This window comes from Danio rerio, chromosome 8 (assembly GCF_049306965.1).
Source record: "Danio rerio strain Tuebingen ecotype United States chromosome 8, GRCz12tu, whole genome shotgun sequence".
Lineage (NCBI taxonomy): Eukaryota > Metazoa > Chordata > Actinopteri > Cypriniformes > Danionidae > Danio > Danio rerio.
The window spans coordinates 34,552,342-34,573,991 of NC_133183.1; the positions used below are offsets into that span (position 1 = coordinate 34,552,342).

General features: G+C 38.8%; 2 protein-coding genes across 4 annotated transcripts in view; one reads left to right on the top strand and one right to left on the bottom strand.

The window, feature by feature from the left end:
* mthfd2l (methylenetetrahydrofolate dehydrogenase (NADP+ dependent) 2 like) overlaps positions 1-12,942 on the top strand; it is an 85,160-nt gene extending 72,218 nt beyond the window's left edge. For all 3 annotated transcript variants that reach the window (XM_073909144.1, XM_073909145.1, XM_073909138.1), the window contains one exon: positions 12,661-12,942. In XM_073909144.1, the coding sequence (XP_073765245.1) occupies positions 12,661-12,665 (5 nt within the window). In that variant the 3' untranslated portion in view covers positions 12,666-12,942. The remainder of the gene's footprint in view (positions 1-12,660) is intronic.
* LOC559859 (uncharacterized) overlaps positions 1-21,650 on the bottom strand; it is a 56,415-nt gene that overhangs the window by 8,341 nt on the left and 26,424 nt on the right. The window contains exons 5-38 of the mRNA XM_683247.7: positions 19,869-20,005; positions 19,600-19,645; positions 17,207-17,359; positions 16,777-16,932; positions 16,531-16,695; positions 16,298-16,447; positions 16,056-16,220; positions 15,130-15,282; positions 14,873-15,037; positions 14,636-14,788; positions 14,394-14,540; positions 14,141-14,293; positions 13,794-13,958; positions 13,533-13,685; positions 13,291-13,455; positions 13,053-13,205; positions 12,774-12,938; positions 5,080-5,232; positions 4,839-5,003; positions 4,615-4,767; positions 4,335-4,499; positions 4,071-4,223; positions 3,777-3,941; positions 3,513-3,665; positions 3,292-3,384; positions 3,071-3,223; positions 2,807-2,971; positions 2,477-2,632; positions 2,190-2,354; positions 1,931-2,083; positions 855-1,007; positions 575-739; positions 310-465; positions 19-183 (exon numbers count right to left, since the gene is read on the bottom strand). Coding sequence (XP_688339.3) covers positions 19-183; positions 310-465; positions 575-739; positions 855-1,007; positions 1,931-2,083; positions 2,190-2,354; positions 2,477-2,632; positions 2,807-2,971; positions 3,071-3,223; positions 3,292-3,384; positions 3,513-3,665; positions 3,777-3,941; positions 4,071-4,223; positions 4,335-4,499; positions 4,615-4,767; positions 4,839-5,003; positions 5,080-5,232; positions 12,774-12,938; positions 13,053-13,205; positions 13,291-13,455; positions 13,533-13,685; positions 13,794-13,958; positions 14,141-14,293; positions 14,394-14,540; positions 14,636-14,788; positions 14,873-15,037; positions 15,130-15,282; positions 16,056-16,220; positions 16,298-16,447; positions 16,531-16,695; positions 16,777-16,932; positions 17,207-17,359; positions 19,600-19,645; positions 19,869-20,005 — 5,175 coding nt within the window. The remainder of the gene's footprint in view (positions 1-18; positions 184-309; positions 466-574; positions 740-854; positions 1,008-1,930; positions 2,084-2,189; positions 2,355-2,476; positions 2,633-2,806; positions 2,972-3,070; positions 3,224-3,291; positions 3,385-3,512; positions 3,666-3,776; positions 3,942-4,070; positions 4,224-4,334; positions 4,500-4,614; positions 4,768-4,838; positions 5,004-5,079; positions 5,233-12,773; positions 12,939-13,052; positions 13,206-13,290; positions 13,456-13,532; positions 13,686-13,793; positions 13,959-14,140; positions 14,294-14,393; positions 14,541-14,635; positions 14,789-14,872; positions 15,038-15,129; positions 15,283-16,055; positions 16,221-16,297; positions 16,448-16,530; positions 16,696-16,776; positions 16,933-17,206; positions 17,360-19,599; positions 19,646-19,868; positions 20,006-21,650) is intronic.

Genomic DNA, 21,650 nt, shown 5'->3' on the forward strand with positions numbered 1-21,650 from the left:
AAAAAGAGTCATGTTTACCAGGTGGTGGCTGACAGAATGACCCATTAGTTGGAAGAGAAGTGATGCATCCGCATGTATTATTTTGACCAGGGCCACAAACACCATATTTAGAGCATTGTTCAGAGGACCAGATGTACTGATTCTCACAACTGCACTCAGTTTTGCTTAAATTTAAGAAACACACTTCAAAACAAACAAGCAAACAAACAAAAATGTTCAATTAAATAAAATAAATAAAACACAAATGGGAAAATAATTTGTCAGATGACTGTGGACAGAATGTCATTACTCTTCTCATTCTTGTCTTACCTGTAGTGATGTTTGCACTGGAGATTTTCATCTCTTTCTTGACACACACTGGGAAGTTTGATCCATGAATCAATGCCCTCAAATGATCGATCACAACATCTCTTGAAGCATTGATTTTTATGTCAATAGTGTATCTGAACAATCTGAGTGGAGCAGCTGAAAAAAAAGGTAAGTATCAAAAATAATTGACTGGATGAAATAACAGTAGACTTAGGCATCACATGAGTCATCACATTAAATTTGATGCAAAGAGTGAAATCTTTACCTGGTGGTGGCCGACAGAATGACCCATCAGTTGGAAGAGAAGTGATGCATCCACATGTATTATTTTGACTGGAACCACAAAAGCCATGTTTAGAGCATTGTTCAGAGGACCAGATGTACTGATTCTCACACTTGCACTGGGTGTGGCTTGAATTTGAGAAACACACTGCAAAGCAAACAAACAAAATGCAATTAATTAAAATAAATAAAGAACAAATGGGGAAATAGTTTGTCAGATGAATGTGGACAGAATGTTATTAGTCTTCTCATGCTTCTCTCACCTGTAGTGATGTTTGTACTGGATATTTTCATGCCTTTCTTGACACACATTGGGAATTTCTGTTCACTGATTATCGCCCTCAAACAGTTGATCACAGCTTTATTTGAAGCATTAACTTTTATGTCGATGGTGTATCTAAATGACTTCAATGGAGCTGAAAAATGTAACAACATGAAAACAATTATCTGTTCAAAAACCATATCATGTAACAATCAAGCCAACTTTCATCTGTGGTTAATTTTCAGCCCTTATAGCACAACCAGAACTGGGAGTACATCACCTCTTGAACTCTTAGGCCCCAGTGCAGGGAAACACCCATACATGCTCTCATTCACACACACAGTCATACACTACCGACAATTTAATGTTATTCAATTCACCTATAGCACATGTATTTGGACTATAGGAGGGAAAATGGAGCACACTCACACAAAAACTGGAGAACATGCAAACTCCACAAAGAACCTTCTTGCTGTGAGGTGACAGTGCTAACCATATTCTGTTGACTTGGTTTATGAACAAGGAATAACTTTAATGTAATAACATAATTTATTACATTAAACAATTACATAAGACTTTAAAAATGCCAAATGGTGTCTTTCATCATGCCCCAATAATCTGCACGTGGTTTATTGCAAGAAAGAAGTCTTTCATTTACCTCTGTTTTACAATTGTGTGTGACATAAACAGTCAGTAAAACTTGCCTGCAGAGAAGCGCTGCAGGTCTAAACTTTTTAATGAAGTTTGGAGAGAATTCGACTTTGCTCCACAGAGTGCTTATACAGCGGATAGAGCAATATTAGAGCTTAAATGCACTTCAGTTGCAATAACTAAGAAATGATAACTTGATCCATTTATGAATGAAAACTGAAATAACGTTATATTATAACAAACTAATCAAATATTTCATTTCTCATGCTTAATACAAGCCAATATTGAGGCTGTGGAAAATATGATGGAAGCGGCAGCCACATAATTCTTAATTAATCAAGAGCGATTAATGGATTAAATTGAACTACTTGTTAAATTAAGAACAAACTTAAAAACGGAATGGCATTACTCTTTTTATTCTCTTACCTGTAGTGATGTTTATACTGGAGATTTTCATGCCTTCACTGACACACACTGGGAATTTTCGTCCAAAAACCAATGCCCTTAAATGATCGATCACAACCTCTCTTGAAGAATTGATTTTAATGTCGATGGTGTATCTGAATGACTTGAGTTGTGCTGAAAAAAGTGCAAAAACAAAAACATTTAACCAGTTAAAAACTTCACTAGACTTTACAATCACACAAGTTTTCACCCTGAATTTAACTAAGACAGAATTCTTTACCTCTTGGTGGCCGACAGAATGGCCCATCAATTGGGAGAGAAGTGATGCATCCACATGTGTTATTTTGACCTGAGCCACAAACCCTATGTTTAGAGCATTGTTCAGAGGACCAGATGTACTGATTCTCACATATGCATTTGGTCTGGCTTGAATTTGAGAAACACACTGCAAAACAAACAAACAAACAAAAAGGTTTAATTAAATTAAATAAATGAAAAACAAACAGGAAAATCTTTTGTCAGATGAATGTGGACATGATGTCATCGCTCTTCTCATACTTCTCTCACCTGTAGTGACGTTTGTACTGGAGATTTTCATCTCTTTCTTGACGCAAATTGGGAATATTGGGCCATGAATCAATGTCCTCAAACGGTCGATCACAACATCTCTTGAAGCGTTGATTTTTATGTCAATAGTGTATCTGAACAATCTGAGTGGAGGAGCTGAAAAAATGGTCAATGACAAACAAAAACTGAGTGGTTGAAACAAGAGTAGACTTAGGCATCACATGAGTCATCACATTAATTTTGATCCAAAGAAAGCCATTTAAAAAACAGCATTAGACTTTACAGTCACACCAGTTGTCACAAAATTTACATTAAGAGAGAATTCTTTACCAGGTGCTGGATGACAGAATGATCTATCAGTTGGAAGAGAAGTGATGCATCCACATGTATTATTTTGAATTGAGCCACAAACCCCATATTTAGAGCATTGATCAGAGGACCAGATGTACTGATTCTCACATCTGCACTCAGTTTTATTCAAAGATGATAGACACACTGCAAATGCAATAAATTGTTACATTAAGAACAAATTTTAAAATAGTTTGTCAGATGAATATAAACAGAATGTCATTACTCTTCTCATTATTCTCTCACCTGTTGTGATGTTTGCACTGGAGATTTTCATGCCTTTCCTGACACACATTGGGAATTTTTGTCCATTAATCAATACCTTCAAACAGTCCACCCCAAAACCTCTTGAAGCATTGATTTTTATGTCGATGGTGTATCTGAATGACTTAAGTTGTGCTAAAAAAAATGTTTTACCAGTTAAAACCCACAAGTTTTCACCCTGACTGAAAGACAGAAATATTTACCTCTTGGTGGCTGACAGAAAATCCCATTAGTTGGAATAGAAGTGATGCATCTACATGTATTGTTTTGAGTCATGCTTGAATTTGAGAGACACACTGCAAAAGAAACAAACCAAAAATGATTATTAAATACAATTAATTAAAATAAATAAAGAACAAATGGGAAAATAATTTGTCAGATGAATGTGGACAGAATATCATTACTCTTCTCATTCTTCTCCCACCTGTAGTGGTGTTTGTACTGGATATTTTCATGCCTTTCTTGACACACACTGGGAGTTTCTGTCCACAGATTATTGCCTTCAAACGGTTAATCACAGCCTTTTCTGAAGCATTAACTTTTATGTCAATGGTGTATCTGAATGCCTTCAAAGGAGCTGAAAAAAATTAAACAAAATAAAATAATTATCTCTTCAGAAGCCATGTCATGTCAAAATCAAGCCAACTGTCAACTTCATCCTGAAATAAATGGGAAGAGTTTACTGTACCTGGTGCTGGATGACATGTTGTTCCATCAGTTGGGAGTGAAGTGATGCATCCACATGTGTTATTTTGATTTGGACCACAAACGCCATGTTTAGAGCATTGTTCAGAGGACCAGATGTACTGATTCTCACATCTGCACTCAGTTTTGCTTGAATTTAAGAAACACACTGCAAAAAAAAAAAAAAAAAAAACACGAAAAAAAATACAATTATTAAAATAAATAAAGAACAAATTGGGAAATAATTTGTCAGATGAATGTGGACAGAATATCATTACTCTTCTCATTCTTCTCTCACCTGTAGTGATGTTTGTACTGGATATTTTCATGCCTTTCTTGACACACATTGGGAATTTCTGTTCACTGATCATCGCCCTCAAACGGTTGATCACAGCTTTATTTGAAGCATTAACTTTTATGTCAATGGTGTATCTGAAGGACTTTAAAGGAGCTAAAAAATATAACAAAATGAAAATAATTATCTGTTTAGAAACTATATCATGTCACAATCAAGCCAACTGTCAACTTCATTTTGAAATTAAATGAGAAGAGTTTATTGTACTTGGTGGTGGATGGCAGTTTGTCCCATCAGTTGGAAGAGAATTGATGCATCCACATTTGTTATTTTGACTCGAACCACAAGCGCCATGTTTAGAGCATTGTTCAGAGGACCAGATGTACTGATTCTCACAGCTGCACTCAGTTTCGCTCATATTTGAGACACACACTGCAAAACAAACAAAAAAATATTAATTAAATAAAATATATATTAAACAAATAGAGGAATAATTTGTCAAATAATTGTGGACAGAATGTCATTACTCATCTCATACGTCTCTCACCTGTTGTGATGTTTGTACTGGAGATTTTCATGCCTTTCTTGACACACATTGGGAATTTCTGTCCACTGATCATCGCCCTCAAACGGTCGATCACAGCTTTATTTGAAGCATTAACTTTTATGTCAATGGTGTATCTAAATGACTTCATGTAAGCTGAAAAAATGTAACAAAAATAATTATCTGTTCAGAAACCATCTCAAAATGAAAAAAAAAGTTTATTGTACCTGATGGTGGCCGACAAAATGACCCATCAGTTGGAAGAGAAGTGATGCATCCACATGTAATATTCTGACTCGGGCCACAAACGCCTTGTTTAGAGCATTGTTCAGAGGACCAGATGTACTGATTCTCACAAGTGCACTCAGTTTTATTCAAAGATGATAGACACACTGCAATTTTTAAAAAGTTATTAAAAGAATCGAGAACACATGTAAAAATAATTTTTAAATCTCATCCTTTTCTCACCTGTGGTGATTTTTGTACTGGGGATTTTAATTTCTTTCTTGACACACTTTGAGAATGTTTGTCCATGGGTCAATGTCCTCAAACTGTCAATCACAGCCTCTCTTGAAGCATTGATTTTCATGTCAATGGTGTATCTGAATGACTGTAATCGAGCTGAAAAAATTATGCAAAGAAGAAAATATTCAACCATGTAAAAACTTTTTCTGGTAGTTATTGTAATAACAATATTAATGCTGATTTAAACCATAAGTATCCACTGAGAGATAAAATGTTTTGTGTAGGGGCATACAGAATCTGTGGACATTTTCTTACTATTTTTGTGCAAGAAAAATTTTTAAAAATATGCATTTTATGAGGAATGATTTGAGGGGTATACAGTAGTAACTGGAAACCTAAAACATTGAATAAAAAAGAACTATACAACGTAAATCCAATTAGATCCACTTGTTTGGAAAAAAGTAAGTCTCTCATATAATATATCTTAAAGACATCAAATATTACTTTACAAACTGTATTGTAAATAAATCATATAACTGTGCATATTGGTCAATAATACTGAAATTAATGTAAAAAATCAATAAATATATTAACACAATTTTACATAAGTAAATAAACATTTAGTTATTGTCTTTTACGTACTTATTGTCAACTTTGCTAATAGTATATTGTGTTGTTTTTGGAGTATGTCATATTTTGCACTGTCTGGAGTCAGCACCTAAGCTTTTCTCTAATCCTAGTACATGTGCTGCTGATTATGTGACAATTACAGTGATTTGATTTGACAGATGCAATGATGGGCTAAATCTATGGATTTCTGTGCATGTAGATTCAGTGTGGGACTAGCCACTGTACGTGTATTAAGAGAAAATTATTATATATCTTTTTTTAACATTTTTAAATTTGATATTATTTAAGTAAATATTTATTTATTTATTTATTTATTTATTTAATTATTTAAGTAAATTAAATAAGTAAATAATGCTAAATACAGCAGAGACCTTCAAGCCGAGAGCTGGTGCAGTGCAATCTGTGCTGCATTCAATGCTGTTTAATAGGCTCACCTATCCCCATCCTTTACCCTACCTCTCACAATGACGTCACTCACTCCATTTGAGTGCATTGTGTCTGACGCTGAATCACTGAGTGATGCAATCTCAGCTTGCATCATAAAGGCTGCATTCAGATACTGTTTTGGCCCCAACAGCCTTCCATATATACTATTGTTCAAGCCTGCTCCTGAATGCCTACTATCTGTCAGAGATCAACCATAACCAAACACACTGAAGCAACTAATAAAGCTTTTAAGCATGATATAAATACACAAGCAGATGTGCTGAAGCAGGTTGGAAATAAACTTTGCAAGACAATGGGAATCTAGCAGTGTTGAAGATCTATAAAATAGTGTTGTGTGATCACACGTTGTATCTTCATGCTGAACGCTAGAGGGCGCACTCACACATAAATACCACATATCGTTTGAGGTTACAGAAGTAACCCTTCATTCCCCGAGGAGGGGAACGGAAGTGCTATACAGTGGATTTGATATTGAAAATCCACGTATGGGAAGGATTCGGTTCAGAAGCCGCTTGTCTGAAAGAGTATTGAACGGGCCAATGAATGCAATGAATTGGCAGCGTAAGCTTTCACAGGTGTGCTTCATTGCAAATTATCCCAGCATATAAGCACACCTGGAGCGAGCAAACGCCATCCTTTTAAGCTCCTTTTAAGGGACAGTCATTATGGCGACGGAGTACAGCACTTCCGTTCCCCTCCTTGGGGAACGAAGGGTTACTTCTGTAACCTCGAACGTTCCCCTTCGGTTGGGGAACTTCAGTGCTATACAGTGGATTTGATATTGAAAATCCACGTATGGAAGAAGTATGGAAAGCGCCATAATGACTGCAACTTACCAATGCCCCCGATGAGGGGATAGTGAAGCAAGTGTGACACATCCACATCATGGGAGGCGCGGTCCTCCAACGTGTCCCTGGGCCTAATTTATCCTACTTCAACAGAAGTTTTACGGATTTAGATATATTTTTTTGGGAGTCGTGAGCGTCTAGATAATTCTAGGAATATACGACAGTACGTTGGGAAGTGTGCAATCCCGATAGGGAGGACCCTGCGAAGGCCATCCGCTACCCAAGGTGGGGATAGATGGCAGAGTTAACATATGGACTAGCCCTAAGAAGGGGGAGTACGCATAGAAAAAAAGTGGTTAGCGAAGAGGGAAGACACGGGTCCACCCAGGGGGGGGACTTAACCGTGGCGGAATAAGCATATGGGATCGCCTAGTGGGGATCAAGCATAGCAGGCACCTATACCCAAAACGCGGACTGACCTACAACGTAGTGGGCCAGGAAGGGACTCCTCCGCTAAGTCAGTGCTGGGGGCCACGGAGGAATCTGCAGGGCTCACCTGACGGGGAACTTACTGACAGATAAAAAGGCGCACGTACCTCCGTGTTAGGGAGAATGGCGCAGCAAGCGTGTTTCAACACCCTACAAAGTTGTTTCCTCAATCACCAAAGGGTTACCTAATACCCTTGAGGAAACCGGCTCCACCCGCAGAAAAACCTTGCAAATGTGTTGGGTGTCGCCCAGCCCGCAGCTCTACAGATGTCTGTTAGAGAGGCGCCACGTGCATGCGCCCAAGAGGATGCAACGCTCCGAGTGGAGTGTGCATGCACTCCCGGGGGACACGGCTGACCTCGACTTGAATAAGCGAGTGAAATGGCATCCACAATCCAGTGGGATAATCTTTGTTTCGATACGGCACTTCCCTGCTGCCGACCGCCATAACAGACAAGAGCTGCTCAGATAATCTAAAATTCTGAGTACGGTCCACATAAATGCGCAGAGCGCAAACTGGACATAGCAAAGAAAGGGCTGGGTCTGCCTCCTCCGGGGGCAGCGCTTGCAGGTTTACTACCTCATCTCTAAAGGGGGTGGTAGGAACCTTGGGCACATAACCCGGGCGGGGTCTCAGGATGACGTGAGTAATCCGGCCCGAGTTTCAGGCACGAGTCACTGACCGAAAATGTCTCCAGGTCCCAGACCCTCTTGATGGAGGCCAACGCAACCAGCAGAGCTGTCTTCAGGGACAGAAATCTTAGAGATACTGATTCGAGTGGCTCAAAGGGATCTGCTCGCAAACTCGTGAGAACGAGGGCGAGATCCCAAGAGGGCATGAGAGGGGGGCGAGATGGATTAATTCGCCTAGCACCCCTAAGGAACCGGATGATGAGGTTATGCTTTCCCACAGTGTCGCCATCTACCGCGTTATGATAAGCGGAGATGGCGGCCACGTAAACCTTGAGAGTGGAGGGCGACAGCCTGCTGTCCAACTTCTCTTGAAGGAAAGAGAGCACAACACTGATCTGGCAGTTTAGGGGTCTTCTCTGCGAGAGACGCACCATTCAGTGAATAGACTCCACTTCAGGGTGTAGGCGCGCCTCGTGGAGGGGGCTCTAGCCTGAGTGATGGTATTAACCACCGCAGTCGGTAGGTTACCTAAGTCTTCCTCGCGTCTAAGGACCACACGTGGAGGTTCCAAAGATCGGGGCGAGGGTGCCAGATGGTGCCCTGTCCCTGAGAGAGTAGGTCATCTCTCAAAGGGATCCGCCAGGGGAGGGCCGTCGCAAGGAGTGAGAGCTCTGATATCCAGGTCCGGTTGGGCCAAAGGGGCGCAATTAGCAGAACCTGTTCCTCGTCCTCCCTGACCTTGCACAGTAACTGCGCGAGCAGGCTCACTGGGGGAAACGCATACTTGCGCATGCCCCGAGGCCAGCTGTGGGCCAGTGCATCCGTGCCGAGAGAGCCCTCGGTCAGGGAAAAAAACAACTGGCAGTGAGCGTTCTCGGGGGAAGCAAACAGATCAATCTGGGCCTCCCCGAATCGCGCCCATATCAGCTGAACAGACTCGGGATGGAGTCTCCATTCTCCAGGGCGTAACAGCTGTCATGAGAGTGCATCGGCTGCACGATTGAGCGTGCCTGGAACGTGAATGGCGCGCAGCGATTTCAGCCGCGGGTGACTCCAGAGGAGCAGATGGCGGGCGAGCTGAGACATGCGGCGAGAGCGCATACCCCCCATGCGGTTGATATACGCCGCCGCAGCCATACTGTCCGTCCTGACCAGCACGTGTTGCCGCTCCAGCACCGGTAAAAAGCGGTGGAGAGCGAGAAACACTGCCAACAGCTCTAGGCGATTGATATGCCAATGCAACTGGGCACGTTTCCACAGGCCCGCAGCCGCATGCCCGCGACACACGGCCCCCCAACCCGTGTTGGAAGCATCTGTTGAAACAACAACATGGCTGGACGCCTGTCCTAGAGGCACACCGGCCTGTAGGAACGAGGGGTCGGTCCAAGGGCTGAGGGCGCGGCGACACAGTGCAGTAACAGAGACCCAGTGTGTGCCCGCGTGCCATGCGCGTCTTGGGACCCGATTGTGAAGCCAGTGCTGAAGTGGTCTCATATGGAGCAATCAGAGCGGCGTGACTGCGGCTGCGGATGCCATATGCCCCAGGAGCCTCTGAAAGAACTTCAGTGGGACCACTAGTTTGCTGTCGAGCACCCTCAGACAGTTCAGCAACAGGCAAGCGCGTTCCTCGGAAAGGTGCTACCATGGTGATCGAGTCCAGCTCCATCCCGAGAAAAGAGATCCTCTGCACGGGGGCGAGTTTGCTCTTTTCTCGGTTGACCTGAAGCCCCAATAGGCGGAGATGCCGAAGCACCTTGTCCCTGTGCATAATCAATTGCTCCCGCGAGTGGGCTAAAATCAGCCATTCGTCGAGATAATTGAGTATGCGGATGCCCGCGAGCCAAAGGGGTGCTAAGGCACCCTCCGCGAGTTTGGTGAAGACCCACGGAGACAGACAGAGCCCGAAGGGGAGGACCTTGTACTGCCACGCTCGACCCTCGAACGCAAACCGCAGAAATTGGCAGTGGCGTGGAACAATGGAGACATGGAAATACGCGTCCTTCAGGTCTATGGCTGCAAACCAATTCAGAGGACGAACGCATTGGAGAATGCGCCTCTGCGTGAGCATTCTAAACGGCAGCTTGTGTAGACAGCGGTTCAAAACGCGCAGATCTAGGATTGGTCGTGACCCACCGCTCTTTTTGGATACGATGAAGTATGGGCTGTAAAACCCACTCTCCATCTCGGCTGGAGGAACTGGCTCGATTGCACCCTTTGCCAGGAGGGCAGCAATCTCCTCTCGCAAGACAGGGGCGGACAGGGGGTTGACCCTGGTGAAATACACGCCCGTGAACTTGGGGGGCCGTTGGAAGGGAGACCGTCCCCCCAGCGCTTGTGAGCCACTGGCGAAGCACGAAGAATCTGCGAGCCGGAAGGCAGCGCGTCCTGGACTGGCAGAGTTCGTGCTGTCACATCCGGGGAAGGGGAAAAGTGCTCTTTCATTGATGTTTTGGTGGCACTGAAAAGTACAGTTGGAATCGGGGCCCCGCCCTCCAGCAGGGAAAGAGCAAGTTTCCTCTTCTCCGGATGGCCTGTCTCAGGGACGCTTCGCGGTCCGTTTACCGGACTTAACGGCGCCCTGAGCAGGGGGGGCTGCCTGCATTCGAGGTGTATGCTACGCCCTCGGCGAGGAACAGCGGAGGTGGATGGCTCGGCGGGCGGAGCGGGCTTACGGCCGCGCCGATAGATGACATTGCCCATTGCATCCGACTGCTCTTTCACCACCTTGAATTCCTGGGTGAATTCACTGACGGTGTCGCCGAACAGGCCAGCCTGGGATATGGGCAAGTCAAGAAAGCGAACTTTGTCAACATCGCGCATATCGGCCAGGTTTAGCCAGAGGTGGCGTTCCTGAACCACAAGTGTGGACATCGTCCTTCCCAGCGCACACGTGGTGGATTTTGTAGTTTTGTAGTGGCCATCGTGTGCAAAGCAGACGCAGCCTGTCCCGCAGCCTTATAAGCTCTAGCTCCGAGGGAGGCAGACAACCTACAAGCTTTGGACGGGAGGCGGGGCAAACCCCGCCACGTAGAGGCGCCACGCGGACAAAGATTGACCGCGATAGCGCGCTCCTCTGACAGGATCGCCTCATACCCCCTGGCAGCTCTGCCGTCAAGGGCGGTGAGGGCGGAGGGACACTCAGCACGGGGAGAGAAAGGTGCCCTCCAAGACTGCGTGAGCCTACTGTGCACTTCCGGGAAGAAGGGGAAGAGAGGCTTCGAAGGCTTCGCCTTCTGGTCGTCTACATAGCACCCATCTATTAGGTCCGGCTGCAGAGCTGGGGGATGAACCAGCTCCAACCCCACGGCCGAAGCAGCCCGGGAAAGCACGGCTAACAATGCCCGGAGGGGGCGAGCGGGTCCGGATCTTCATCGGACAGTGAAAGCCCACCCTCCGATGCCGTGGAGGACATCTGATCTCCGGTGTCATCGAGCGTGAGAGCTACCATCTGGTTAGACGGATCACTCCCACTGCCCTAAGCTTGGATGGAGCGCTCTGAGGAGCGAGAGGTCCACGAGCCCTTGGGCGGCGGATTATCTCCCATTGGAACCCTCAGATCTGCCCGAGCGCCCGCTGCTTTTTTAGAACATGAGGCAACTGGGGTGGCTCACTCTCTTACGAAAGTTAGCCGCAATCTTAGCTGTGCAACGGTCATGGCATCGCAATGACGACATGAACCGCCCGCGAGCACCGCATTAACATGTTGGACCCCCAAACATGCAATGCAGTGATCGTGTCCATCATCCAGAGCCAGGAAACCCCCGCATCCAGAAACGCACAGTCGGAGCGCCATCCTGAAAAGGACGTGCTGCATGACTGTGTTGCTCTTTTAGGAAAGTTGCAACAATACGCACCGCTCTGGAGGACCGGACCCAAAGAACCAGAGGCAAGGGAGAAACCCAGCTCGACCGTCTGCCGCCGCGAAAACCCACTCTGGACCAGGAGACACTCGTTCGCTCTGAAGTCGCTAATTCAGCAAGAGGAACCCTCATCGACTCGATCAGAAAGTCTCTGTAGCGAAAAGGATGGCGTTTGCTCGCTCCAGGTGTGCTTATATGCTGGGATAATTGGCAATGAAGCACACCTGTGCAAGCTTACACTGCCAATTCATTGCATTAATTGGCCCGTTCAATACTCTTTCAGACAAGCGGCTTCTGAACCGAATCCTTCCCATACGTGGATTTTCAATATCAAATCCACTGTATAGCACTGAAGTTCCCCAACCAAAGGGGAAAGATTACTGAGGCTTTTGACATTGAGATAAAGACTTTTGCTATAACTGGCTGCTGCAGAGCAGAGGATAAAAACTGATAAATGGATCAAATTAAACCCATTTAACAAATTATTTTAGCACTATGTGGATTATTTCTGTTCTTCTAGACACCCTTAGTATTTTATAAGCATAAAGTATATTTACAGTGCAATGCTTATTTACCTAACCTGCATTACTGTACTGAATACTAAAAAAAAAAAAAAAAGATTTCTTCCTCATTCTGTCATATAAAATCTGTATGTAAATAAGCTTAAAATTGCATTGCATGTGTGTTAGTTTACTAAGCTTTTGCACAGACTGATTGTTCATTCATTTTCTTTTCAGAGTAGTCCCTTTGTTAATCAAGGGTCGCCACAGCGGAACGAAGCACCACCTTATCCAGCATGTGTTTTACGCAGCGGATGCCCTTAAATTTGCAAAAGAAGAGAGTTCTTTACCAGGTTGTGGTCTACAGAATATCCCATCAGTTGGGAGAGAAGTGATGCATCCACATGTATTATTTTGACTCGGGTCACAGATGCCATGTTTAGAGCATTGTTCAGAGGACCAGATGTACTGATTCTCACATTTACACTTGGTCTGGCTTGAATTTGAGAAACACACTGCAAAACAAACAAATAATAAAAATAAAAGTTAAAATAAACAACAAATGGAGTAATAGTTTGTCAGATGAATGTGTGGACAGAATATCATTACTCTTCTCATGCTTCTCTCACCTGTAGTGATGTTTGCAGTAGATATGCTCATGCCTTTCTTGAAACAAAGTGAGAATTTCTGTCCACTGATAATTGCCTTCAAACGTTTGATCACAGATTTTTTTGAAGCATTAACTTTCATGTCAATGGTGTATCTGAAGGACTTCAAAGGAGCTGAAAATATAAAAATAATTCAGTTCGTAAACCATGTGAAAATATCATCAAGCCAATTGTTAACTTTGTTTTTTTTTTTTTGTACCAGTTGGTGGCCGGCAAAACATCCCATTAGTTGGAAGAGAATTGATGCATCCACATGTATTATTTTGACTTGGGCCACAAACCCCATATTTAGAGCATTGATCAGAGGACCAGCTGTACTGATTCTCACAGCTGCACTCAGTTCTGCTTGAATTTGAAAGACACACTACAAATGTACAAAAAATTTTTAAAAGAATGGAGAATACATGTAGAGATAATTTAATAAGCTCATATTTTTCTTACCTGTAGTAATGTTTGAACTGGAGATTTTTACACCTTTCTTGATGCACTTTCTGAATTTTTGTTCTCTGATCATCGCTTTCAGTTGGTTGATCACAGCTTTTGTTGAAGCATTGAGTTTCATGTTAATGGTGTATCTGAAGGACTTCAGTTGAGCTGAGAAATTAGGCAAAGATGAAAATATTCAACCAGATAAAAACACATTATACTTTACAAATACAGCACTTGACACATTGAATCTAAAATGACAAGAGACTTCTTTACCCGGTGGTACATTACAGAACATCCCATCAGTTGGAAGAGAAGTGATGCATCCACATGTATTATTTTGACTCAAGTCACAAACGCCATGTTTAGAGCATTGTTCAGAGGACCAGATGTACTGATTCTCACAGCTGCACTCAGTTTTGCTTGAATTTGAGAGACAAACTGAAAAAATAAACAAAAAATTAAATAAAATGAAACGAAAATAAGTAATATATATATTACTTATATATAAATATATATTTTTTTATTATTAATTATTTAATTTTATTTTTTAAAAATATTTAAAAGTATTTTTTCAGATGAGTATGGATAGAATGTCATTACTCTGCTCATACTTCTCTTACCTGTAGTGATGTTTGTACTGGAGATTTTCATCCCTTTCCTGATACACATTGGGAATTTTTGTCTGTTAATCAATGCCCTGAAATGGGTGATCACAGCCTCTCTTGAAGAATTGATTTTCAAGTCAATGGTGTATCTAAACGACTTCAGTTTAGCTGAAAATTTGGTCAAAGATGTGAATATTTACCCAGTTAAAACATGCTTTACAATCACACCAGTTGTCACATTATGCAACAGAAAGACTGTGATCTTTACCTGGTTGTGGCTGACAGAATGATCCATCAGTTAGAGGAGAAGTGATGCATCCACATGTTCGATTGCCATGATTAGAGCATTGTTCAGAAAACCAGATGTACTGATTCTCACAGCTGCACTCAGATTTGTTCAAACTTGAGAGACAAACTGCAAATTCAACAAGTTTCAAAGTAATGGAGAAGCCATAACAATGTCAGAGTAATGTGAACAGAACAGATTTACTCCACTCATGCTTCTCTTACCTGTAGTGATGTTTGCACTGGAAATTTTCATCTCTTTCCTGATACACATTGGGAATTTCTGTGTACGTATTACTGACCTTAAGTGGTCAATAACAGCTTCTCTTGATGCATTGATCTTCATGTCAATGGTGTATCTGAACAACTTCAGTGGAGCTAATGTAAAATTGAACAAAAATTAAATTAGCAAACGGTTGCCAGTTGTTAGAATAAATCTAAAACAAGTAGAGCTGTCTTTACCTTTTGGTGGACGACAGAATGATCCATCAGTTGGAAGAGAATTGATGCATCCACATGTATTATTTTGACTCGAGCCACAAACGCCATGTTTAGAGCATTGATCAGAGGACCAGATGTACTGATTCTCACAGCTGCACTCAGATTTGTTCAAGTTTGAGAGACACACTACAAATTTAACAAATTGTTAAAAGAATGAAAAACATATTTTGAAATTAGAAACAGAACAGCATTACTACACTACACTCATCTTTTTTTACCTGTAGTGATGTTTCCACTGGAGATTTCCATGCCTTTTTTGATACACATTGGGAATTTTTGTTTCTTAATTATTGCCTTCAAGCGCTCGATCACAGCTTCTCTTGAAACATTGATTTTTATGTCAATGCTGAATTTGAAAGGTTTCAGGGGAGCTATACAAAAAGACATCAATTTTAAAAAATAATTTGTCAGAAATTACTATATTATTATCAAGCAAATAGAGCCGTGTAGGAAAAAAAACACAGAAATTTAGAAAAATTATTGGTGACACTTTATTTTGATGGTCCGTTTGTTGAATTTAAGTTACATTGCAAATATTTTCATTCGATTATAAGTAGACTGTTAGGTTGGGGTTAGGGTTTGTCTAAGTTGACTTGTACTTGCAAAGTTTCTTATAGTCAGTTAAATGTCTGTTGAAGGAGCAGTATCAACAGAATTTAAGCAGACAGTCTACTAATACTCAAATGAACCATCAAAATAAGGTTTTACCAAATTATTAGCAATGAGTTCCCTTAAGCTTTTCCTATGAGGATTTACAATATGTTTTTAAATTTAGAAGAAAAATAAGGTCTGTAGTAAACATACTGTAACCTGACAATTCTTTAACATTTTCCTCTACAACTTCAATTAAACACTCATATTATTGATAGTTTTGTTAAGTGTATTTTATAAAATATATTTTTTTGAATGTGTAGCTAGATAAGAATGTTTGGAGTATGAGATTGTGTTGTTTATGCTGTAGAATAAGCGTTAAAGTTGCATTAAGTTATGTTTACCTTAGATGTTTTGTACATTAATTGAAAATATCTATTAAAAAACCCCAATAAGAAAAATTGAGGGAACCCATGGAGGGTTTTATTTTAGTTCAAACATCATTCTTGCAACACTTTATTGTTAGCTTTAATTTGCAGAGAGACTTCTTTACCAGTTGATCGCCAGCAGAACATCCCATCAGTTGGAAGAGAAGTGATGCATCCACATGTATTATTTTGACTCAAGCCACAAACGCCATGTTTAGAGCATTGTTCAGAGGGCCAGATGTACTGATTCTCACATCTACACTCGGTGTTGCTTATATTTGAAAGACACACTGTAAATTCAACAAATCGTTAAAAGATAGCATAACTTTATAACTTAAATAATTGATTCTGTCCATTCTTTTCTTACCTGTAGTGATGTTTGCACTGGAGATTTTTACACCTTTTTTGATGCACATGAAGTTTTGTTCTCTGATCATCACTTTCATTTGGTTGATCACAGCTTCTCTTGAAGCATTGATATTTATGTCAATTGTATATCTGAACGACTTCAGTCGAGCTGAAAAAAATTAACAAAGATGAGAATATTCAACCAGTTTAAAATCATAACTTGCAGTCACAAATGACAAAAGACTTCTTTACCTGGTGCTAGATGACAGAATGTCCCATCAGTTGGAAGAGAAGTGATGCATCCACATGTATTATTTTGAATCGAACCACAAACGCCATGTATAGAGCATTGTTCAGAGGACCAGATGTACTGATTCTCACACTTGCACTCAGTTTTGCTCAAATTTGAGAGACACACTGCAAATTCAACAAAATGTTAAGCGGATGGAGAACACATTAAGAAATTAATTCAAAAGAACGGCATTACTGAGTTCAAACCTGTAGTGATGCTTGCACTGGAGATTTCCATGCCTTTCTTGATGCACATGGGGAATTTTTGTTCACGGATCATGTCCCTCATTTGGTCTATCACGGTTTCTCTTGAAGCAGTGATTTTTAGATCAGTCTTGTATTTAAAAAGCTTGAGAGGTTGAGCTGGCAAAAACAGAGAAAAATATTTAATATCAACTATTGTGCAGTGCTCCCTGATAGCAGAAAGGTAATTTATATGTTAACTGCATTCGTGCATGTACTATACATTTACTCATTAAGCTAGAAAAATTATTAAATGACATTATAAAATTGCATCATAATGCATGTAGTTTTCAGTGACTACAATATAAAATATTCATGATATGCATTATTCTATAAGTAACCTACTAGCTCCATGAGTAACAAAAAATTATTTTAGTATACATATCAGTCTTACTTTTATTAGGATTCACATTGGTTATGGTTACATTTTGGCCGATGCCATATGAAAATGAACGTCCTTGAAGAAGTGTCCTCAAGCGATCTTGTATCATTTCCCTTGAGGCATTTATTTTGATGCTGATCAAGTATTTGAATGATTTTCCATTTGCTGCCAAAAAACAAGAAATTAATATTTATAAAAAGAGGTGTATATATATACCTCTTACAATATATATATATATATATATATATATATATATATATATATATATATATATATATATATATATATATATATATATATATATATATATATATATATATTGTAAGAGGTGAAAAGGAAAAAAACTCACTGTTCATAATGTAAAACATAATGCTTTTATTTTGAATATTTAAGCAAAAATAAAATCTACACTGTACAAAAATATATTTAAATGATCAGTTTTCCATATTTTTTTTATTCATGTTTTCTTTTTTTCCCACTGTTTATTGCTTTTGAATTGCATTGTGGGACCTTCATCTTCATAACAAATTTTAACCTTGGAATGTTTGAAAAAGTGACTTTTATTAACATTTTTATTGGTTGAAAGTGATATATTGTCTGAGTAGGTGTTGTATATTATGCTACAATAAATTTGTATTAAGCTGCCAGTACATTTCTGGGTCACTTAAATTTGGTAATCCGTTTGTTGAATTTAAGTTACATTGCATCTGCATGCAAACTACTTCCCAATAAAATATAAGTAGACTGTTGGGTTGGGGTTAGGGCTAGTGTAAGTTGACATGCACTTGCAAAGTTTTTTTTTATAGTCAGTTAAATGTCTGTTGAAGGAGCAATATCATCAGATATTTAGCAGACAGTCTACTAATACTCAACTAGACCATCAAATGTTACCCATTTCTGTTATTTTACAGACTTATTTATCTTTATATTACTTTGTAGACATTATATTATTTCAAACTGCTATAATGTCAAAGTCTTTTTGTTAAACTGTAGAGACTTTTCTACATCAGAAATCGACAGAGCAGAGATCAAGCTCTCATAATGCAAATTACAACCGTAAATGAATGAAAAACACAGGTGAATCACACAATACAGAAACTGTTAGTAAACAGATTTTTTGCAGTGTAAATTTAAAATAAAATGTGTTAAAGGGTTATATAAGCCTAAAAAAGACAATTCCATCATTAATTACGCATCTTCATGTCGTTTCAAAACCCTGAGAGCATACATTAAGATATTTTAGATGAAATGGAGCTCTCTCATCCTCTAAATTCCGCAAGTCATGAGATGTTCAAAGTCCAGAAAAGGAACCAAAAACTTTGTAAGAAACATTTCTTGCAACTTCAGTGCTTTATCCATTGTTTTCCATTTCAGAAAAGGGTGTGCATTTTCTATGGGCAAAATGATGATAAAAAATACAGTACATTGTACTGCTCATAGTAAATGTACACTATGTACATTTACTATGAAATGTACACATGAGTCTTATTTATTTATTTATTTATTTTTTGGCACACAAATGTGTTTTAAGAGCTAATGTGTGTAAATACACTACTTTATAACTACTGAAGTCATGGAATGTTTTGACTGTATTTTTGGTTTCTTTACTGGATGTTGAACTTTTCTTGACTCTTGCTGGTGGACAAGAGTGCTCTCAGATTTCACCTAAAATATCTTAATGTTTGTTCGGAAAATTTACAAAGATCTCAGATTTGAGATTGAAATTACATGAAGGTCAGTAATTAATAACAGAATTTTTTTTTTATGTGAACTAACCTCAAATTACACTGCAAAAAAATGTAATAACAAAAATCAAGACCACAAACATTTATATGTTTAATAAGCAAAGGATTCAACTAAAGTTAAAATTTATATTTTTAGTCAGTTTGATTGATGTAAGTCGAGATGACTAGAACAAAAATTAAGGCAGCAAGAATTATTTACAGTGTACTAATACTGTTACTTTATCTCAGTTTGTCCTTATATATTTACTTTTGTGTAACCTGGCCACCTTGGAACAATAAGGTTCTATATGCGTTCTGAATGATTTTGAGATATTGAGCTTCAAAGTTTTTGCATTCCATATAGTATATAAACAGTGTGTGTGTAACATTTGTTTTCACAATAAAATGTCTTAAAATGTAAACAACTTATAAAAAACATCCCATACAAATAAGTTGTCCTTTTAATAAGAATTTGTCAATAACTCAATTTTGACAAAAATGTCAGATAGAACCTTATAATTCTAAGGTGACGATTTTACTTAAACAACAACAACAAGAATTTCATATTTTATTCAGTCAAATACATAGTTCCTGAATGTTCATTGAATAGTTGTTTAATAATTGACTCCCAGAAACTTAAAGTGATGAGCAAACCTCCATCCATTGTTTATTAACACTCACCCTGTCCTTGGTTGAAGTTATTTGCTTTTTCATCCATGTAAGTTGGCTGGAATTTAAGACACATGTGACACAATCGTATGAGGAAAACACATTCACACATAAACATTTATCTCCAGAGATCGCTACGCTCAGTTAAAATGTGCATTTATTAAATAACTGCAAAGATTGTTTTGAATTCACCCTGATTTTTAAAAAATGTGGTTTATCACAGTAGAAGATACAAAAAAGAAAAAAGCAGTTATCTGTTGCGTTCCATTAGGTGTACTTACAAGCATTGCACGCCATGTATTTAATCCGAGCATTTCCTGATTCACTGTCTGTGCATGACTCAGGCTTTGCATTTCCAGTGAACAAGTCACATACAGCGTGATTATTAATCTCAAAATCATAGAAACAGTATCCATACCTATGTGGACCAAAATAAAAATAGAAAAAAAGAATGTGTTTTATTAATAATGCAACCAATCAATAATGGTAATTAATAAAGTTACTTATTTGTAACTTTTTTCTAACTTATTAGCAATATGTTTTTCTTGCAACACATCTTTTGCAGTGTCCCTGTAACACTGTAAACAATTACACATTTAAGTACCGAGTAATATTAGTTAACTACCTGTACTGCATTACACAGAATATGGTTAGGGTTAGGATAAGGGTTTATATATATAATTAATAATAATAAAAATAATAATAATAACACTTTTTACTTCAGCTTTTGAATAACTCAAAATGTAATAACTGCTTATGAATAACTCATAATATTAAAATTGAATGTGTTGTAACAAGCACATTATAACTTTAATGCACTTATTTCTTCCTTATATAAGAAATAATAAGATTTAAATTATGCGTTTTACCTCAAAACAAGCACAATAATCTGCCAACGGGTTAAGCAAAAAAATCTAGTTTTTACTTTGAAATAAGATTATTTTGCTTATTTATTTCACTTCAAAATCCATGGGTCTACTCATTTCAAGTCAAGACAATCCATCCCCATTGGCAGATTATTTTGTTTGACATAAGGAAAAACTTAATTTTAACACATTCTTTCTTAAAACATTACATATGTTTTGTTTGTCTAGAAAATGCTTGGACTAGATTTGTACTAGAAACAAGGAAAAAACTCTACTTTTTTTTTTTTTTTTTTGCATAATGCAACAGGTTGTTGTGAGAAAAATGTATTTACATTCTAAAAACACTGTGGCTACTTCTTATGTCTCTTTTCTGATCACTTTTTTAAAAAGTAAAATCAACTAATTGCTTTAAAATCAATGGGTCTACTCATTTCAAGTCAAGACAATCCATCCCCATTGGCAGATTATTTTGTTTGACATAAGGAAAAACTTAATTTTAACACCTTCTTTCTTAAAACATTACATATGTTTTGTTTGTCTAGAAAACGCTTGGACTAGATTTGGACTAGAAATAAGACAAAAACTCTAGTTTTTTTTTTTTTTTTGCATAATGTAACAGGTTGTTCTATGCTAAAAGCGTCTGCTAAATGACTAAATGTAAATGTAAATGTAAAATGCTAAATGTATTTACATTCTAATAACACTGTGGCTACTTCTAATGTAATCACATAATTTAAAACAATGTTTAGAATGTAATAATTAATTTTCATTTTTTTAAATAAACAAATGTTACATCATGACTATGCTTTTCCATTCATGATATACGAGCCCATACCTTTAAAGAAAGATGCAGCTTAATGTTCTGTTTTGTCAGGACACAAATTGTCTGCACACGCACACTACCAGTCAAAAGTTTGGGGTCCGTTTTTTTTCATATATTTTTGAAAAATTATTTTGTTCATCAAGGCGGCATTTATTAAAGGTAAAAAATAAATAACTGCTTTCTTATTGTATGTAGTTTTCAAATTAAATTATTATTCCAGTCAGTATTGCTTTTACTATTGCTTTTTGCTATTACCATTAAAAATAACAATATTATTGGTATAAATATTAATGTAATAAATGATTGAATTCAATTAAACAGTTATTTTATAATGCAATAACATTTCACAATTTCTGCTGTATTTTTGATAAAAA